This window comes from Ovis aries, chromosome X, assembly GCF_016772045.2.
Source record: "Ovis aries strain OAR_USU_Benz2616 breed Rambouillet chromosome X, ARS-UI_Ramb_v3.0, whole genome shotgun sequence".
Lineage (NCBI taxonomy): Eukaryota > Metazoa > Chordata > Mammalia > Artiodactyla > Bovidae > Ovis > Ovis aries.
In genome coordinates, this window is record NC_056080.1 from 17155888 (window position 1) to 17176634 (window position 20747).

The following is a 20747-nucleotide window of genomic DNA, read 5'->3' on the forward strand; positions in this document are numbered from 1 at the left end:
CAGATGTTTTTCTGGAACTCTCTTGCTTTTTCCATAATCCAACAGATGTTGGCAATTTGATCTCTGGTTCCTCTGCCTTTTCTAAAACCAGCTTGAACATCTGGAAGTTCATGGTTCACGTACTGCTGAAGCCTGGCTTGGAGAATTTTGAGCATTACTATATTAGCATGTGAGATGAGCGCAATTGTGCGGTAGTTTGAGCATTCTTTGGCATTGCTTTTCTTTGGGATTGGAATGAGAACTGACCTTTTCCAGTCCTGTGGCCACTGCTGAGTTTTCCACATTTGCTGGCATATCGAGTGCAGCACTTTCGCAGCATCATCTTTTAGGATTTGAAATAGCTCAACTGTAATTCCATCACCTCCACTAGCTTTGTTTGTAGCGATGCTTCCTAAGGCCCACTTGACTTCACATTCCAGGATGTCTGGCTCTAGGTGAGTGATCACACCATTGTGATGATCTGGGTCATGAAGATCTGTTTTGTATAGTTCTTCTATGTATTCTTGTCACCTCTTCTTAATCTCTTCTGCATCTGTTAGGTCCATACCATTTCTGTCCTTGATTGAGCCCATCTTTGCATGAAATGTTCCCTTGGTATCTCTGACTTTCTTGAAGAGATCTCTAGTCTTTCCCATTCTGTTGTTTTTCTCCATTTCTTTGTACTGATCTCTGAAGAAGGCTTTCTTATCTCTCCTTGCTATTCTTTGGAACTCTGCATTCAAATGGGTATATCTTCCCTTTTCTCCTTTGCTTTTTGATTCTCTTCTTTCCTGAGCTATTTTTAAGGCCTCCTCAGACAGCCAGTTTGCTTTTTTGCATTTCTTTTTCTTGGGGATGGTCTTGATCCCTGTCTCCTGTACAATGTCACGAACCTCCATCCATAGTTCATCAGGTACTCTATCAGATCTAGTCCCTTAAATCTATTTCTCATTTCTACTGTATAATCATAAGGGATTTGATTCAGGTCATTCAAAGATATATAAATATGAAAAGAAACAACTAAGAGTTGAAAAGTGGTGGTCCCTAAGTAGAAGGACTGGGGGAAGTTAGGAGGGGAAAGGTAAGGCAGTAAACAGCTGCATTTTGTTGCCTTTAGGATCCTTTGACTTGTACATTATGCTCACACATTACTTTCATAAAAGAGGTTATTTTAGTAGGCAGAGAAGAGTTAATAACATACATGGAATTTCCAAACCCTTTGCTTTTGCCATCACGGAAAGTATATCCCGAGTGGAATGGATAGCACTGAAAACCTGGTTGTCCTCTGTCTTCTTACAGAGAGCTGGCAGATAGCACTTCGACGATGTGCTCTGCAGAAGGTGGTTGATATACTGGTCAAGCTCATCCTGGCTTTCTGTAATTAAACAGGTAAGAAAAAGAGCCAATGAAAACAAGCTGCAGAAACAACCTAAATGCATAAAAGTGATTATGTGTAGCTGCAAGTGCTGAACAGATTTAGCAGAAGACAACATTTTGATATAGATACTTGACTTCCACTCTGCCTCTAGAAAGGAAGAGATTTACCTAGATGATACATGTGTTTATAAAGTTATTGTTTGGAAAAACGTCAGTCTAAAAAAAGAAAAATACAGGTCAAGATGGTGTTTACATCACATCATCCCAGGATGAGCTGAATATGTAGACAATCTGAGGGCCAGCAGTCAACATCGAATCTTTTGGATGGTTTTCATTTGTCCTGAATGAGCTACACATTATGGTATGCCCCACAGACCCAATCCCAAGTCCTATCTAGAAGTGAATAACAGGTCACTTCAACCCCAAACTCTGCTCAGTTTGAGAAATGTTATATACATAAGATTTCATCACTTACATCCAATCGAGCCAAGACCATTCTACCACTCCTTTGAAAATTCAGGAAATGTGTTTCTTTATATTTTGTGAAAAGTCTCCATTCCTAAAACTCTTTGTCCCTCTAGGTTTAAAAGAAAGCCTCACTTTCGCAGTTTAGGTTTTTAAAGTGGCAATCCACTCCAGTATTCTTGCCTGGAGAACCCATGGACAGAGGAGCCTGGTGGGCTACAGTCCATGGGATTGCAAAGAGTCTGACATGACTGAGCAACTAACTTTCTTTTATTCATTTTAATACATCAAAGTTTCTGAAGACTTTTTTGTTGTACTAATCATTTGTTACCAATCATTTTTCTGTGCTTGAGTTTTAGGGCAACTTTATCACAATGCCAAGGTTTAAATAAATTCAGGGACTGCCTGCAAAGGCATTCCAAGCCATACCTTGATTATAGGTGTCTTCCAAATATCCTCCCAGGTCTGAATCACTATCAGGACTGAAGGTCCCTTCACTGGCATCATCAAACAACTTCTCATCACAGTCTGGATCCAGGAAGGTCAGATACGTGTAGAAAGAGGTGGTCAGAAATTCCGAAAGACTCCCTAATTTTACTCTGCCAAGGAGACACTTTGTTAGAGATATAGGTGGACGCAGACAAACTTCCATGATGAATCATCCAGAGATGATTTTCAATAACTAAGTGGCGTTTCTGCCAGAATCCATAAATACGTCACTTGCAGACTGCCCCATACAAGTAGTCCAGCCAAGAAACGAAAATGAAAATTCAATAGCAAGTATGAAGTGGAAGCACACAGCATATTAGAAGCCAAAATGAATCATACTGATTTCTTATTCCCAAACCCAACACAAATAGAAATCTATTTTACTGAACCAAAGTTTTACAAAACATATTGAGAGAACCACTTTTAAACAGAGCCAACCCTTAAGGATTTTTTGCCCTGAAACAACTAGACCAGAACAAAATCACAAGAATCTCTGGGTGCACTAGTGCTAGCTTTTATGAGTCCCTGTCACACAAGGCCCAGGGAGGAGAGTGGGGGGTAAATGTTGGGAGAGTCACTGCTCTGAGCAAAGTTCTCTCTAGAAGGAATGTAATGGGCGGGCCATCTCCAGAAGGGGACACTGGCCCAGAGTTGCCCTATCGTCAGTCTGGGAAAAGTTCCACAAAACCTCTGGGAGCAGGGTTTGGCAGTATGGGGTTCTTCTACAAAGGTAGCAGTCTCCAAGTTCTTGCTTCCCAAGCCTGGGATGTCTACCCTACAGAAAGAGAGCCAGCACTATGTGGCTCTCTAACATTATTCTTAAAATGTTAGATCCGGAGGCAGAGAACTATAAGCTGCCTCAGAGCTACCAGGGTTAGATTATGACTGGTTTAAATGGCTTAGTTGGAGAAGAGTAAACAGAAGCAGGCAATGCAAATGAATTCACAAGTGTGTGAGCCTCAAGAAGGCAAGAAGCACTGCCTGAGAGTGAGAAAAGCCTTCTAATTGAGTAAAGGTGAAAGTGAAAGTCTCTGAGTCCTGTCCAACTCTTTGGGACCCCATGGACTCTACAGACCATGGAATTCTCTCGGCCAGAATACTGGAGTGGGTAGCCTTTCCCTACTCCAGGGGATCTTCCCAACTCAGGGAACAAACTCAGGTCTCCCGTATTGCAGGTGGATTCTTTACCAGCTGAGCCACAAGGGAAGCCCAAGAATAATGGAGTAGGTGGGTAGCCTATCCGTTCTCCAGTGGATCTTCCCGATCCAGGAATGGAAAATGGAACCGGGGTCTCCAGTGCAAAGAAAGAGGAAAACAATAGAACTGGAAAGACTAGAGATCTCTTCAAGAAAATCAGAGATACCAAGAGAATATTTCATGCAATGATAAGCACAGTAAAGGGCAGAAACAGTAAGGACCTAACAGAAGCAGAAGACATTAAGAAGAGGTGACAAGAATACACAGAACTGTACAAAAAAGGTCTTAATGACCTGTTTAACAATGATGGTGTGTCACTCACCTAGGATCAGACATCCTGGAGTGTGAAGTCAAGTGGGCCTTAGGAAGCATCACTACAAAGCTAGTGGAGGTGAGAGAACTCTAGCTGAGCTATTTCAAATCCTAAATGATGATGCTGTGAAAGTTCTGTACTCAATATGCCAGCGAATTTGGAAAACTTGGCAGTGGCCACAGGACTGGAGAAGGTCAATTTTTATTCCAATACCAAAGAAGGGCAATGCTAAAAAATGTTCAAACTACCACACAACTGTGCTCTTCTCACATGCTAGCAAGGTCATGCTAAAAATCCTTCAAGCTAGCCTTCAACAGTGTTTGAACTGAGAACTTCCAGATGTTCAAGCTGGATTTAGAAAAGGCAGAGGAACCAGAGATCAAATTGCCAATATCTGTTGGATCACAGAAAAAGCAAGAGAGTTCCAGAAAAACACGTACTTCTGCTTCACTGATTACACTAAAGCCTTTGACTATGCAGATCACAACAAACTGTAGAAAACTCTTAAGAGATGGGAATATCAGACCATCCTACCTGTCTCCTGAGAAACCTGTATGCAGGTCAAGAAGCAACAGTTAGAACTGGACATGAAACAGTAGACTGGTTCCAAATTGGGAAAGGAGTATGTCAAGGCTGTATATTGTCACCCTGCTTATTTAACTTATATACAGAGTACATCATGTGACATGCCGGGCTGGATGAAGCACAAGCTGGAATGAAGATTGCTGGGAGAAATATCAATAATCGCAGGTATGCAGATGACACCACCTTATGGCAGAAAGCGAAGATGAACTAAAGAGCCTCTTGATGAGGGTGAAAGGAGAGTGAAAAAGCTGGCTTAAAACTCAACATTCAAAAAACTAAGATCATGTCATTGGGTCCCATCACTTCATGGCAAATAGATGGAGAAACAATGGAAATAGTGACAGATTTTCTGGGCTCCAAAATCACTTCAGAGGGTGACTGCAGCCATGAAATTAAAAAATGCTTGCTCCTTGGAAGAAAAGCTATGACCAACCTAGGCAGCAAATTAAAAAGCAGAGACATCATTTTGCTGACAAAGGGCCATATAGTCAAAGCTATGGTTTTTCCAGGAGTCACGTATGGATGTGAGAGCTGAACCATCAAGAAGTCTGAGCACCTAAGAACTGATGCTTTCAAATTGTGGTGCTGGAAGACTCTTAATAGTCCCATGGACTGCAAGGAGATCCAGTCAGTCCATCCTAAAGGAAATCAGTCCTGAACATTCATTGGAAGGACTGATGCTGAAGCTCCAATACTTTGGCCACCTGATGTGAAGAGCCGACTCACTGGAAAAGATCCTGATGCTGGGAAAGATTGAAGGCAGGAGGAGAAGGGGATGACAGAGGATGAGATGGTTGGATGGCATCACTGACTCGATGGACATGAGTTTGAGCAAGCTCTGGGAGATGGTGAAGGACAGGGAAGCCTGACATGCTGCAGTCCATTGGGGTTGCAAAGAGTCAGACACAACTTAGCAACTGAACAACAACCAGGTGGGTCCACAGGATAGAGTCTGGCATATACAGTGAGTTCAGTTTTTCAAATACCCTCAGACTTAAAAAAGAGCCAAAATGAGATTCAACTTTAATTATGAATTACTTAGTAGGAATCGTGGAGCCTAGGCATCCCTCTTTCTTTCCATGGATCTATGAATTGTTTGCCATACTCTGTAACCAGGACCCCCTCCCAACTCCTGTAAGCCCCCATCCAGCTTGACACGGTGGTTAAAGTATTTACATGGCGCTTTGGCACCTACTCATCTTGTGCCCCTGGCTCTCTGAGCATACAGATCCTTGCATACAAAACAGGAATATTTGCTCGAGTCAAAGCAAAGGACAACGTGAGATGACACATAAAGAGACAAAGAATACACTGCATGCTCAAACAATTGTACACAGTATCCTTTTGATGATGATAAGATTTCAGAAAAAGAATTCATTTTGGAAAATAGTCAATTACAGGCAAGTGGTATTGTCTGTCAGTTATGACACCATATGCCAGGTGGTAACTTATCCAAGCTGGAGATGAACTGTACACAAGTGGATGCCAACTGCAGTCATGGCGCCAGCCCTGGGATGTTGACAGCAGAATGCCGAGGAGGACCTCGCTGACAGTCATGAGAAAGGCCAGGAGAAGCGTGGAGCAAGGGCCACTTCAAGTGTACAGCAAACCCCACAGCAAGTTCAGTGAGCAGAGGTGCCAGCCCTGGTGCTTAGAAATAATACAGTGACTCAACCCAGAGGACATCAGGCTAAGTGAAATCAACCAGTCACAAAAAGGCAAACACTAGATGAGGCCACTTAGGAGAGACACCTAGAGACAGAAAGCAGAACGCCCCTGGTTGTCAGGGCCAGGGGTGGGGCAGATGGAGAGTGGTTTCAAGGGTACAGAGTTTCAGTTTTACAAGATGAAAAGAGCTCTAAGAGACTGGTTGCAAACAATGTGAATGTACTTAATGCAACCGAATTGTACACTTAAAATGGTTTAGGTGGCAAATTTTATATTACATATAGTTTACAATTTAAAAAATTACCATGGCAGCAGGGTCCCTGGCATGGGAGGATGTGAGAAGAAAGGCAAACTTCAATTCCCAAACACTTCTAGCAACTGGCATTCCATCAGGGACCCAATGGCAGCCTCCCCGACCTCAGGAAAGGCCACATGTGACTTGAGCTGGCTGCATGCTGAGGCTCTCCTGGGGCCCTTCTTGCATATTCCAGGAGTTTCATGGAGATCAAGACACAGGCTACAGAGAAATCCTCTACCTTGTGACAGGGGTGTCCCTGGGAGGTGAGCCCCCATCCCTTAAGGTGTTGGCACACTCAAGGAGTGATTTGATTACTGAGCACCTACCAGCCCCAAGGCACTGGGGGTTTGCTAGCCCACCTTTTTCAGAAACAGACTCCACATTCCACACATACATCTCAAGGGGGACACTTCAGAGAGACTTGATTCGCTCACAGCTCTATGCTCCAGGCCTCCTGGCGCCCATAAAAGCTTCACAAACACCCAGCAAATACTGCTTAGAGATAATTCCAGTTTCATATGGGTAAACCGAATTAGATGTTTTAACTTCCTTTTTACTCGAAAGCTCCACACTTCTATGTTCAGCAGTGGATATGAAAAATGGGAGAAGGGCAGTAAAAGGCTTTAAGAAAGGTCAATGTTACTTTTGTTTTCTAGAAAAAAATCACAAATTACCTAGCTCCTCCAAAATATCCATCCTCTAGTTTGCGAATTGTAGCAAGAACAGCAGAATGAATATCTGAGCCATCATTTGCTAAAAATAAAATTAAAAAAAGATGAATTAGTTCACTTCATCTGGGAATACTTTGTTTGGGTATGTGCTGAAACGTGTTCATCAACACCAACCAATTAAAATACGTATAGCATAGGAGATTCCCAACCTCAGAACCCTAAGTGCTCAGAACCCTCTTTGGTACCTAGCTCTGTCCATGGGATTCATTTTAAACATTTTGCAAAGATTAAAGACCACCTATGGGGCATGAGTCAGGGCAGATCAAGTTCATGGACTTACTGAGCATGGTATGCGTGACGGGGAAGGTGAGCGTGGGTCTGCCCGTCATCCGCCAGCAGGTGCACAGGTAGGCCAGCTCAATCCTCAGCATCTCCACGATCATCTCGTTGTCCAGGGCCAGGTAGAAGTGATGCTGGTCGGTGAACTGCAAGTCACAACAGGCCAGGTTCAACACTGTCCTGCCTTCCCCTCCACACAACCTCAGCTGTCATTCACTGCAGCACTAATCCTTGCATTTTGTTTCCAGAGAAGAGACCCAACCCTGGCTCCATCGTGGGGCTTTCCTTGTGACCACACCCATCGATCTGCCCCAGCCTGGAGCCAGGGCTCCATTAGCACTAAGTGTGGGAGGAAAGGGCGCTAGGCTAGGGCTATTTATAGCTCCTCAGATGGGGATTTAAGGACCTAGCCCAGCACTGCTGTCCCTGAAAGGAAATCAATAACTCCTTAATTCCAGTTGTGGTCCAGGGCTGCTGAGCTCAGAGATGCTTTCCTAGTGGGGCCGCTGAGAGCAGGCGAGACATGGAGACTGTTTACCTGACTGACGGCCTGGTTAACGTGAACTATGGGCACTGTGGCATCATGTCCAGGAAAATCATACTGCTGCCCTGGCCTCTGGACCCATGCACACTCCACTCTGGTCTAAAATTCGTTATGAAGGGAAATAACTCCCAAGATTTGAGCAAGCAGCACAGGCTGGATGAGAAAGAGCAACTTGAGGTGACTGACCCATGAGCCCACGGCCAACTACGTGCCCAAGTAGTTTGGGGGCTGTGCCTCCTGCTGACAAACTGATCCCTTAGTTGGCCTTTCTAGCTGCTGAATGGATGAAAAAGGCTTCATCTGCGTTCCACAGGGCTAGTTTCCTTTGGAAACAAAAACTCTAAAGAAAAGACCCATAAAGCGATATATTCAGAATCTCATCAAGGGGGCTGGGGCCTGAAAACTCAGACTCCCCATGTGGGAGTCCACTGACAGAGGCCCTGCTGACACGCTGAGAGAGTGTTAGGGGGCACGAGGGCTGTAAGTGGCATGCACTAGCCAATTTTTAAAGTGTGTGCACTTCATACTGGAAGTGATGGCATACTCAGAGCTAAGCAGCATTTACTGAGCACCTACCATGAGTAAAGGACTGTATTAGGTCTTGGATGTCATCTTTTGTCTGTATTTGAACACCTGCATGCACATCCTGCTGCATTCAAAGTAGCTCGCCAAACAGAAAAAGAGAGCTTAATAAACAAATGCTTGTTGCTTTGCTACTGGCCTGCTCTTCTCACCTGGGGTGTGAAAGTAAAGATCTGGTTCCTAATCACATATAGTTTCGATGTCCCAAGGACACCAATGTGCCGATACGGTCGCCCACTCAATTTCATATTCTTATTCCGTCCTATGTAGAAAGTAAAAGAAAAATTCAAGTTAGAGCAGGCACAGTGACATCTAATCCAAGTGATTCTATCTAAGCCTGAACTTATTGATATCTTAAACAACTCACTCTGGGGTTTGGTTTTTCCAATACTGTTATCCTTCTTTGGAACAAGGATGAATTAAGAAAAGAATCCCACTCCCTTCTTTTCATGCATATATAAGAACAGCACCCAGTAAAACATCTATATGGAATAAAACTATTAAGAGGAGTTTATTGTTTACTTTTTATTTATTTAGTATGGAACCATGATCCTAAACAGTCAGATTTGAGATAAAGAGAATACACCTCCCATTTTAATGGGTAAATGAGCATTTTTTAGACCATGGAAAAAATTTAGAAACATTATCAAGATGCAAATGACTGCTTCAGTTGTGAATTTCCAAAGATGGCTCCTTACTTTACCACATATCTGACAAATCACTGGCCACCTGTGGTGACATCTCCTGAACAGACATGAGAGGAATGTGCTTGTCCGGCCATTTCTCTTCACATCAAAGCAATCAAACTACTTTGGTGCTTTGCCCAAATCTTTAGAATTTACACATATCATAGTTTCCCCCAGACCCCAAACCTAGAACCAAGATGCAACCTCCCCAAAAACACCTTGCTACTTCCCCAAACCTACCAAGCTTGGCATATATGTGACTAAGGATGCGTCCTGGCTGGACTCGGATTGGATGAATGTCAGTGATACTCTGGACGTTGACCCCATGTTTCCTCAGCAGCTCCTTAATGTGGTTGTTTTCTGCCAGAACAGTGACTGTGAACAAGAACGTAGTGTCTGCATTAGACGGTGGCCCTTGTCCCCTCACAGACACTCGCTGTTGTCTGCTCTTCTCTCTGATCTGTCTTAGACACATGAGCAGGCTTGCCATAGGCTGGGAGGTTTTGAAATGGACAGCACTTGTCCTGTCGCTCTTCCCAGTTCTCTCTGGCCTCATCTCCCCTCAACACCTACAATGCATATTTAACAAGTGCCCTCAATGTACAAGATAGTCTGAGACCAGTAGAAATGGCTTGCAACAGGTCACAAGCCAAATTACCGATGTCCTCCCTCTCTGACTGATGGGGAGGAGCTTTATACACTCAGGAGAGAGGGAAGGGTGGACCTACCTGTGGGCTGGTGGTAGTGGGGCAGCTTGGCCCACTGGGAAGCAGAGCACACGGACCCCGCTGGTGGGCAAGAGCCACCCCAGAGGTGGGTCGCACACCCCAATGGGCCGGGCTGGGGCCCATCTGCAGGGAGCGAGACTGGGCATCTGGCTCTCTGGCAGGCAGCGCTCTGGGATGTGGGGTTTGAGATGGGCTTAGACCCCATTCCTGCTGTACCAGTACCACCGGCTTTTAAGAGAAGGGATCATGCATTGACAAAGGGAAGGAGTGTCAGGGAGGGGGCTAGAAAAAGGGAGCTCTGGCCACACAGAGAGTGGCCACTGCCGGGTCCAGCTGCATAGAGCCTGCTAGGAACTGGAGTAGTTTGGGGCGGTGTTGAGGCCAGAGGAAAGACTTCTTTACTGCTGATGTAGCCCCCTGAGCCCTACCACTGAACCCTGAGGCCAGTGACTCCTGAAGCTATGATACCTACAAATGCGGCTGAGACCTTGTACTTACATAGCATGTGAGACTTCTCCAAAGTATGTTAATATCCATAACCTCATCTGAGCCTCACAACAAGGCTGTGAGGGGAACCTGCAGTTACAGCCAAGCAGAGATGGTAAGGTAATCCCTGGGCCCCAGCATGGGGACATTGGCCATGCAGGAGTGGGCCAGCAGCTACCCTTCACATCCGTCTCTCTGGAAGCTTCCAACACCATGAAGAGGTCCACATGGATCACAGCCACACAGCGGTCACTGTGTGAGAGTGACTCTTTCAGAGGAGACCTGTGAGCCTGCTGATATGACAGAGCCACACGCAGAGAAGTTTCCAAGACCGGACTGACCATTCCTCCAGGCCACAACCTCTGATATTTTCTACTCTGTTTTCTTCCGTTGCATTAAAAAAAAAAAAAATGGTGCTCAGGCTCCATCAAGCTGTGCCAGCCCGCAGTTGGAAAAGCGGCCTTGTGGACTGAAGGGATCACTTGGCAGCATGTGCTCCAGTGACAGGCAGAGACAGTGGGGTCAGCTGTGGGTCCCTCACGTGTAAGAAGGGGATGATAACCATGATCATCACAGTTTCTACCTCATCAGGATGCTGTGATGGTTGGGCATGTCTCGGTAGGCCTGGGACACAGCACTGACCGGTGATGACCTACCTACACACGACCTTTGCTGTAACCCGGGCAAGTGCAGCGAAATGCATCTGTGGCCACAGATAGGGTTCCCTTTCATTTTCTCAATAATTGCTTTTGTTATATTGAGTGTGTGTGTATCAAGCAATACAGAAGCTACAAAAATAAGGCTGCTATCCTTAAGAAATCTACAGTGTACACTAGGGTACACAGGCATAGATACAATGTGCTGATACTAGCTGGTGTATAGGTCGCTCTCTGAGGCGTGTGCACTCCTGGACAGTCCCCCCTGGGAGGGAGAGCCTGAGGCACAGAGAGGGGAAGTCACAGGGCAGTCAGAGCCAGCACTGCAGCAGTGGTCAGGCTGGCCCTGCACTTCCATGGAAGTGTTGGCTGGAGAAGGGGGGAGGCAGGTGAGAACATGGACCAGCGGCTCTAGAAAGAAGTCAGACCTCCAAGGGAGGAATGAGTGAACTTTCACTTGGGTTTTGAGTTTTCAGCAAGGTCACATTCTACTTTTTAAAGGATAGCAGTTATGAAAAATGATGCTCAATGAATCACTTGTGCCCCAGTTGCAATCAAGGTTTAGATTCAAGAAAACTGCTGGCTAGAAACCAACTCTGAGATTAGGAGCTGCTGAGTTATAGAACATACTTCACAGAACTGATATATGCTAAAGTATATCCATACACAGTCTTTAAAAAAATTAAATGTGGGTCATCGCAGTGCACCAGCCCCAAGCATCCTTTGTATAGCAAGACCAATACCGTATTGTAGAGTAAAATAAAGTAAAAAATAATAATAAATAACTAAATAAAAATTAAATGTGCTGTAAAAATCACATTGGTTTTACAAAGTTAAATATGAATAGGAAACACACAAACCTTGTACGACGACATCAGGTTTGACCGAAGTGGAAAATCTTCTGTTCAAGGGATCAATTTCACCAGCAGCAAGGAATCCCTAGGAAAACAGGAGTATTAATGCCATGATACACTGATAAACTAAAAGTTCACCTTAAACCTAAGTTTGGAAATAAAATATCTGGAGGCTCAAGATCTTCAGTATTTTAGTCCTTTATATTTTTCCAAGGCAATTGCTTTTCTCTGAACATATTGTACACTATAGCATTTAGATGGCACTCTATCGTGTTTACAGCAGCCAGCTCTCCAGGGCTAGTCAAACACGCCAACCTTGTATGAGTGGGAGAATAAGGGTAACTCGTGCTCCCTGACCCTCACCCCGCACCAGGCACAGTGCTGAGCTCTGTACACGCACTGTCGCACAGTCCTCCTAACGGGTAGGCACCACCATTCACACCACCTTATTGGGTGCCTTGGCCTGAGAAACCAATGCACTGAGAAACCAGGAAACCAAGGCACTGAGCTCAGGATGAGGGGCAGAATGAGGACTTGGCCCAGAGCTGACTGTCCTAAAACAAAAAAACTCCCCCCTCCCCCGTTGGCAAAGTACTCTCTGAATGTGGCTTTCCTCACATGATCTATAAACGACAGGTACCCTAAGACAGGGGACCAAGGTGTTCTGGGAATCCTGAGGACAAGGTGGACCTTATGCTGGGCCTACATGAGGGCCCTCATTGTGGGAGGAGGAAACAAAAGCAGAGGGATTTGTTCCCGATCTCACTGATACAGAAATCAGAGCTGGACCGTATCAGAGATGATCAAACCCAACCTCTTCACTCTAAAGATGAAGAAACTAAAAAAAACAAAAAAAAAAACCAAAAAAAAACCAAAACTACATTTAAACAAAAGTTGTAGAACAATAAAAAAGTAAATAAAGATGAAAAGAGTGAGGCTCAGGGAAGTCAAGAGACCCGCCCAAGTTTACAGAGGTAGTCAGAGGCAGGGTTGGCTTTCCAAAGGAGGTATATGATTTTCCCCTACTCATAAAGAAAAAAGTGTAAGACACAGCTTGCACTCCCAAGGACATGTCCATGACATTGCAGAGATGATCGTATCAATGAAACTACTACTCGATCTCAGCACCTAAGGGCCACTTGCACCGTGACAGCTTTACCTGGGTCTTCTCTCACATACCAGGAACTCCAGGGACATCCAATCCACTGCTCCCCAGGCTTCCCCTGACCGCCCTCCCCAGGGGTCCAGACACTCAGCTGAGCAGGATCCTCCCAGGAATGAGGAGCCAAGTGATAAAAAGCACTCACACTTAGGACTGTCACAAAAGCATTTGTATTTTAAAAATGTAAGCCTGGGGGTAAAAAGTTGTTTCACAAGAAGGAATGAGTCAGAGGCAGCAGGGATATCATGGCCTGAGGGAACATCTGACACAAAATTCACTACAGAAAACCAGCCACCGCCCCTTCCTGTAGAGAGCACTGGAGAGTCAAGACCACGTGCAGTAGCTTCCCAAACCCTGTCTCTCTCACATGTGTGGACCTTGGCCAAGAAGTTTCCAGCCTCCTCCTGACTGTCCACTCACCCACATTCTAGCCACAGATGGGAAATGCTAGTGGGAAGGGGTGTTGGGGGAGAGACAGGGAGTGCTTGGCTTGCAGGTGACCCCGAAATTGATTACTGTAAGGGTGAATCCAAGTCCAGGCCTTCAGCCTCAGAGCCAACCCCAATCAGTTGACTTTACCGCCATGAAGATGCAAAGGACATTCACAGCCACACTGAACAGAGAGCCCCTGTGCTCCTCCAGGGTCCTTTGAACTTCCAATCAGATAGTTTCCAGGCAATGAAGCCCTCAAGTCCCTTACCTCTGCCAAGAGGGAGCTGAGGATGTACAAGGACTGACCCCACAGATGGGGCACCTTCCCCAGGGGAACTCTATCCACCGTGTGAGGATTCTTATACTCTTCATCCACCTGGCAAAGAGAGGAAAACCCCAAGTTAGAACGTCAGAGGATAAAACAGCCAGTGGCCCTGTACATGGGGAGTGCACAGAGGATTTAAAAGTGCTACTTGTTTGATTCTCCAGACCAATTCTGTGCAAGAGCTGGGACAGGGAGGCCAGGAAAACTGAGGCCCGTGGGGGCCACGTGGCTAAAAGCAGCAGAGGTGGGACTCCAGGCCAGGCCTGGTTGCAGCAATGCTCTGCCCACAAGCACACTGATGGCAAAAGGCAGAGATAGGCTCTGAAAGTCAGGCCTGCCTTCTTTAAGCACAGCTCTGGGTGACAAGAAATTTCAGATCTCATGCTTATGTTTGGCTGTATTATGGGCACAATAATCCAAACCACAGCCGTGGCAGTGTAGTTCTGGATGCTATGTCAGCTTTCTATCTTGCTCTCCTCAGGTGTTCATGAACTCCGTATGCCTATGCAAGAAAATTACCAGAAGGTGGCGCTATTTATTGAGGAAAAACAATTATACTATTCAGTTCAGTCAATCGTGTCCACCTCTTGCAACCCCATGGACTGTAGCATGCCAGGCTTCCCTGTCCACCACCAACTCCCAGAGCTTGCTCAAGCTCATGTCCATTGAGTCGGTGATGCCATCCAACCATCTCATCCTCTGTCGTCCCCTCCTCCACCTGCCTTCAATCTTTCCCAGCGTCAGGGTCTTATTAGATCACTCATTTTCCATCAGGGACTCAAAACACTGAATCCACTGGGGGCCTTTGACTCATTAAAACAAGCTACAGTTCTCTCTGATGAGCAGTGCTGGCTATATGTTGTAAAAATCGGTCTGGAACTTTCTCTGTTGTCAAGTCCATGCTGACCTTTGGGTTTTTGATCATTACAATGTTTGTTGGTTGGGGGTTGGAAAATTTCCTTCTCTAGAAAACAAACCAGTTGAAGGAAATAGAAAACACATCTTCCTCCAAAGGAAAAACAACATTAGGCGAGTTATTCTCTGCTTGTGGATTAATAACATCAGTGATGTTAATATGAAACTGAAAGGGAAAGTTGCTCAGTCGTGTCTGACTCTTTGCAACCCCATGGACTACACAGTCCGTGGAATTCTCCAGGCCAGAATACTGGAGTGAGTAGCCTTTCCCTTCTCCAGGGGATCTTTCTGATCCAGGAATGGACAATGGAACCAGAGTCTCTCACACTGCAGGCGGATTCTTTAGCAGCTGAGCCACCAGGGAAGCCAAAGAATACTGGAGTGGGTAGCTTTTCCCTTCTCTAGGGGAATCTTCCCAATCCAGAGATCAAACCCAGGTCTCCCGCATTGCAGGTAGATTTTTTACCAGTTGAGCCACCAGGGAAGCCCAAGAACACTGGAGTGGGTAGCCAATTCCTTCTCCAGCGGATTTTCCCAACCGAGGAATCAAACCAGGGTCTCCTGCATTGCAGGCGGATTCTTTACCAACTGAGCTATCAGGGAAGCCCATGTGAATATATTCAGTAAATTTTTAAAATTTTACTGTAGTTAACTAAGACAAACTTAAGCTTGTCAACTGAACAGAATTAAATGTTATGAGTAATCAAATAGGATAAAAAGTGGAGGGAGCTTCTCCAAAACATTGCAATGTAAAATTAGAAATATTTTCTTTCTATAGAATGTTGAATGTTCTGCAGTTTGCAGGATTACTTTTACAGTCAGATGGTACATTAAAACTTTTTGAAATGTAAGTAGTGTTAAGAAAGACTGCGCAGATCTGGAATGGGAACAGGTCGATGCAAAGAACAGAAGACAGCCCAGTTCTGCCCTTCTTCCACCCTCGGCCAGCTCCTGCCTCCCCGTGGAGGTGCGTCTCCCTCTCTCCACCTCAGTCTTTCCAATCAGCTTGCAGGTCCTCTAATGCACCAAGCCTTTGCCACCAGCATGGCACTCCGGTATCTGCCCTCAGTCCGTGTACTTGCTCCTCCCACCTCCCTAGCTTGCAAGCCAGCAGAGGGAGAGCTAGCATCATGACCCCTCTGTGCCCCAGCACCTAGCGTGCTGCCCGACCCAGAGCAGCTGCTCCAAGCACGTCTGCTGGGCACGCTTGCCTGAGTCTCAAGCTGTTCAATGGAGGCCCCGTTGGTCAGTGGTGCCTTGCAGAAGTATGTCCGGCTGTGGAAATGAGTGACGCTGGAACCCAGGCCGGATGCCGCCTTGGCCCAGGGCTGTGGCTGCTCCAAGAATGAGGCCCTTTTTCTAATTTGCACAAAGGTGCCATAGGGGTCTGGGTGGCTCTGTCTGCGGCAGTCTCTCCATATTACTGATGGGATGGGTGAACCTTCCAAGCTGTCATCTGGAAGCAGCCAATACAAACTGTGCTCAAAAGAATATTCAAAATCAGTGCCTAGCCGATGTGTAAATACACTGGATTAAACGAGGATGCTGAAATGACAAGTATAAGCATGGAGGTCAGATGAGAAAAAGCTGCAGAGTAACCTTTTACACCGTGCAGCCAGAACTGTTAATATTCGCAAGAAAAGCATATAACACCTAGCATTTACTACAGTCAGGAAATGTGCCTTTTAGTGGCACATGGATGGATGGTTATCTCTACTATAAAATAGGTAAAATACCCTTGAAGCTATGCAGTTTCCTTGCTCTGCTTCCAGGTTCCAAATTACCTCCATGACTAATTTAGTCTTGTCAAGTACCTCAGTTCTGGAAAAGGGGCAACCTGAACACACAGTTGCTAGGAAGTAACTACCCAGCTCCCACTGTCAGCTGCACCCAGACTCCCAACAACACATCCACATCACACATAGTAAAATGAATACATTTGCAGGAAATCTACACCTTGAATAGTCAGAAAGAAAACAGCCCCTGCAGGCTCCATGGTTTGATCTGTACAATGACGGACTCTCCACCCCCCCCAAAAAATGCACCACCCACTGGGAAGCAGGGTGCGATTGTCAGGAGGCCCTGAATCAGGGTCTAATTCCAAGCAGAGCCCAGTGCTGTCTGAGCTCTGACAGATTCCACAGCCTCTTTGAACTGAGGCAGATAATTTCCAAGGCCTTTACCAGTCCCCTGACCATGTGCTTGTGGGCCTGATTCTACCACAAACTCCTAGACCCAAGCTGCTATGTGACTGCAGGGTTATGCTCTAGTGCAGGCCCTGTCAGCTGGGGGATGAACCTTGCTCTCCGAAGTCTCTTCTGCCCCAAAATGTCTTAATGAAGCTTCAAAGCAACAGGAACATTCAAGAGAGAATAAGCCTTGAAATGAGAATTCTTCTCTGCTTAACATGAGATATGTACAGGGAAATCTTCCCATTAAGATATATCAATCCATCATGACCCAATTTAGGAAAGTGAATAGAACAAAACTACCTTTGGGCATCTTCCTGGAACTGGCCAGTTTCTCTTTTCCTGATATAGAATGGCTTCTAAGTGATCACTCAAGCTCTAGCTCAGGAACTGTGTAACTGAAAGGAAGAGATTCTGAACTACCCCTGTACAGGCAGACCTCGGTTCCAAACCACTGCAATAAAATGAATATAAATGGAGTCACACAAAACTTTTGGTTTCCCACTGCATAAAAATATTATGTTCACACTATACCACTATATACCAAGGTCTGCCCTGGTGGTTCAGATGGTAAAGAATCCACCTGCAATGCAGAAGACCCAGGTTCAGATCCCTGTGTTGGGAAAATCCCCTGAAGAAGGGAATGGCAACTCACTTCAGTATTCTTCCCTAGAGAATTCCATGGACTGAGGAGCCTGGCAGGCTACAGTCCATGGGGTCACAAAGAGTTGGACATGACTGAGCGACTTAACACTTTTACATACTGTAATCTAAAGTATGCAACAGCATTATGTCTAAAAGAAATATTCCTATCTTAATTTAAACATACTTTATTGCTAAAAAATACTAACCATGACCCAAACCTTCATCAAGTTCACGAGTAGTAACATTAAAGATCACTGATCACACATTACCGTAATAATGGAAAAGTTTGAAACGTGGGAATTACCAAAATGTGACAGAGACATGAAATGAACAAATACTATTGCAAAAAAAGTCACTGAAGGCTTGCCACAAACCTTCCATTTGTAAAAGTAAAAAAAAAAAAAAAAAATGCAAAGTTACCTGCAAAGTGGCAGTAAAGCAAGGTATGCCTGTACATCTCTTCCCCTCTCCCAGGGAGATTTTGTCTGGTTTCTTTTTCCATAGAAATGTGTAACAACATGGTGCCCAACAGTGTTCTATGATTTTAGGGCCTGCTTGGTCCTGAGCTTGGAAGAAGGATAGGTACCCTCTGAAGGTCCTCAACTAACGCCTCCCTTGGGCAACCTCCAGGTCGAGCATGGCTCCAAATCCGTAACTTCTGTGATAAACAGCAATGCTACCCAAGACTCAAGAAACCACTTCTGGAGAAAAAGTGTTAGGTCTGAAAGAGGAATGAAAAATACCAAATGGCCAAGCCCAACTCACTTCATTCTAGATAATGAAGTACATGGTTACCTTGTCAGGCGGGATGGCGTAGAGTTCGGGCAACAAGTGGACCCCGTTTTTGCCTCTGATCAGTATCCCCTCCAGGGCTTCACGGTATTCTTGGACCTAGAAAACAGCAGCATGACCCATAGGGTGAAAAGACAGCACAAGACAGAAAACAGCTCTCTGGGCAACAAACAGATTAGAAGTAGCACACAGGGCTAAGAAATGCACAAACACCTGCAGCTCATGGAGTGCAAGAGGAGCCCGGACTGCTGCTGATATCAAACATTAGGAGGAGCAAAAAGCAACTGGTCTTCTATGTGTTGTTTTTCATTTATGATTTAAATAGTTCACTCTTAACTTCTCACATAGTTCAATTTTGTCTCATCAGCTAGACTATAAGCTTTTTGGAATGGAGGCCAGATCTCAAGCAGTACATCCTATTTCCACCTGTTGGTAGTCTTCTACTGAAAAAACGCTCAAACTTGCTCAAGAAATGTTTGCTGAACGAATCAGATGTGAAGGAAAGAAAGTGTGTGTATTATGATCCATGTACCCCAATACTTAGGATGTGCCACTCAAGAAAAGCTTTTGATGTAAACGCTTCTATTAAATTTAAAAAGCAGTGACAAAAACCTATGCATTAAAAGGGAAATGGTGAAGAAAAAACCCTTAACCAGCCACCTAGCTATTTAACACATTTCATCTTTGGAGAGTCAAATGCCTTTCAGATCTCATGTTCTTTTCTTCTGAAATTTATGGACAGCAAAGCATAATGGGGTGCATCACTTTTAAAATGAGTGGAAGAGACAGCATGGGGGGGGGTAAGAATAATAAATCCTGTGAGACCTACAAAATAAGGTACTAAGCACAGGATTTTCTGTCTCCTTGGCCTTTTGTTTCTGGTAACTGTCAAACTTGTTCATAATTGAAATTCCAACTCAATCTTTTTAAGATCTGTCAGTCCTGGGGTAAAAAGACAGAAAACATAAGACCCAAGAAAATCACTAAAGCATAAAAGTCAATAAAGAGGGAATATTAATATTTCAAGCTTACTGCCACTTCTGAAACACTTCAGCATTCAACAGAGGCAGCTCTCAAAAACTAAAATGAATCTTAGATTGTGTCTCCTATGCCAGAACACACACACACACACGGCTGATTTGCAGTGTTGTACGGCAGAAACCAACACAACATTGTAAAGCAACTATGCTCCAACTAAAAAAATAAGGTCCTACTGTATAGCACAGAGAACTTTATCAATATCCTATGATAAACCACAATGGAAAAGAATATGAAAAAGAATGTATATATATATGTGCAACTGAGTCACTTTGCTGTACAGCAGTAATTAACACAAGATTGTAACTCAACTATACTTCAATAAATAATAAAAGAAATCTGCCTTGAACAAATGAACACTGTATTAATAAATATTCATTTAGCACTTAGTATATACTAGGAATGGGGCATATGCCCCAGATGGATAGAGACCATCTCTAGCAGGGTTCTTTGACAGCTAAGTGGGAAATACACTGATAGGTGCCAGGCTGTTATAAGAGCTATGGGGCATATATAAAAGCTTTCAGTTTTTCTGAAAGAAGAGACACTTAAAATGAATCAAATGAAGGGGGAGGGGAAGCTGAGGGTGGAAAGCATCAGTTCAGTTCAGTTGCTCAGTCGTGTCCGACTCTTTGCAATCCCATGAACCACAGCACGCCAGGCCTCCCTGTCCATCATCAACTCCCAGAGTTCACTCAAACTCATGTCCATTGAATTGGTGATGCCATGCAACCATCTCATCCTCTGTCCTCCCCTTCTCCTCCTGCCTTCAATCTTTCCCAGCATCAGGGTCTTTTCAAATGAATCAGTTCTTCGCATCAGGTGGCCAAAGTATCGGAGTTTCAGCTTCACCATCAGTCCTTCCAATGAATATTTAGGACAGTTGCTGGGTATTTGAGAAGACAGGACAGACAGCCTGGCCTGCCCAAAGGCCTGAACAAGTTTTCATCTGCTTGGATCACAGAACTCAAGAAAGGAAATAATTAGAAATTGGACTACAGTGGTGAAAACAAGGGCCAGATCTTCTGGGACCCTATAAAACATGAAGAGCCTGTATCTCATCACAAAAGTAATCAAGAAGCCATTCAAAGCTTTTAAGACAAGCAGTAGCATCATCTTTTTCTTAATAAGATCACTCTAGTGATGGTGTGGAGAAATAGCAGGAAGCGAGGCTATGGGCTGGGACATCCGTTATGTGGCTGATACATTAAATAAGATATTAGCTAAGAGAGGGCTTCCCAGGTGGGCTCAGTGGTAAAGAATCTGCCTACCAATGCAGGAGATGCAAGATCGATCCCTGGGTCAGGAAGCTCCCCTGGAGGAGGGCATGGC

At 44.8% G+C, this 20747-nt stretch overlaps 1 protein-coding gene across 3 annotated transcripts in view; it reads right to left on the minus strand.

Moving 5' to 3' along the window:
• PHKA2 (phosphorylase kinase regulatory subunit alpha 2) overlaps positions 1-20747 on the minus strand; it is a 93075-nt gene that overhangs the window by 22577 nt on the left and 49751 nt on the right. For all 3 annotated transcript variants that reach the window (XM_012106338.5, XM_012106337.5, XM_004021948.6), the window contains exons 12-20: positions 18381-18476; positions 13780-13887; positions 11924-12002; positions 9434-9568; positions 8660-8769; positions 7383-7527; positions 7046-7124; positions 2251-2420; positions 1181-1354 (exon numbers count right to left, since the gene is read on the minus strand). In XM_012106338.5, coding sequence (XP_011961728.1) covers positions 1181-1354; positions 2251-2420; positions 7046-7124; positions 7383-7527; positions 8660-8769; positions 9434-9568; positions 11924-12002; positions 13780-13887; positions 18381-18476 — 1096 coding nt within the window. The remainder of the gene's footprint in view (positions 1-1180; positions 1355-2250; positions 2421-7045; positions 7125-7382; positions 7528-8659; positions 8770-9433; positions 9569-11923; positions 12003-13779; positions 13888-18380; positions 18477-20747) is intronic.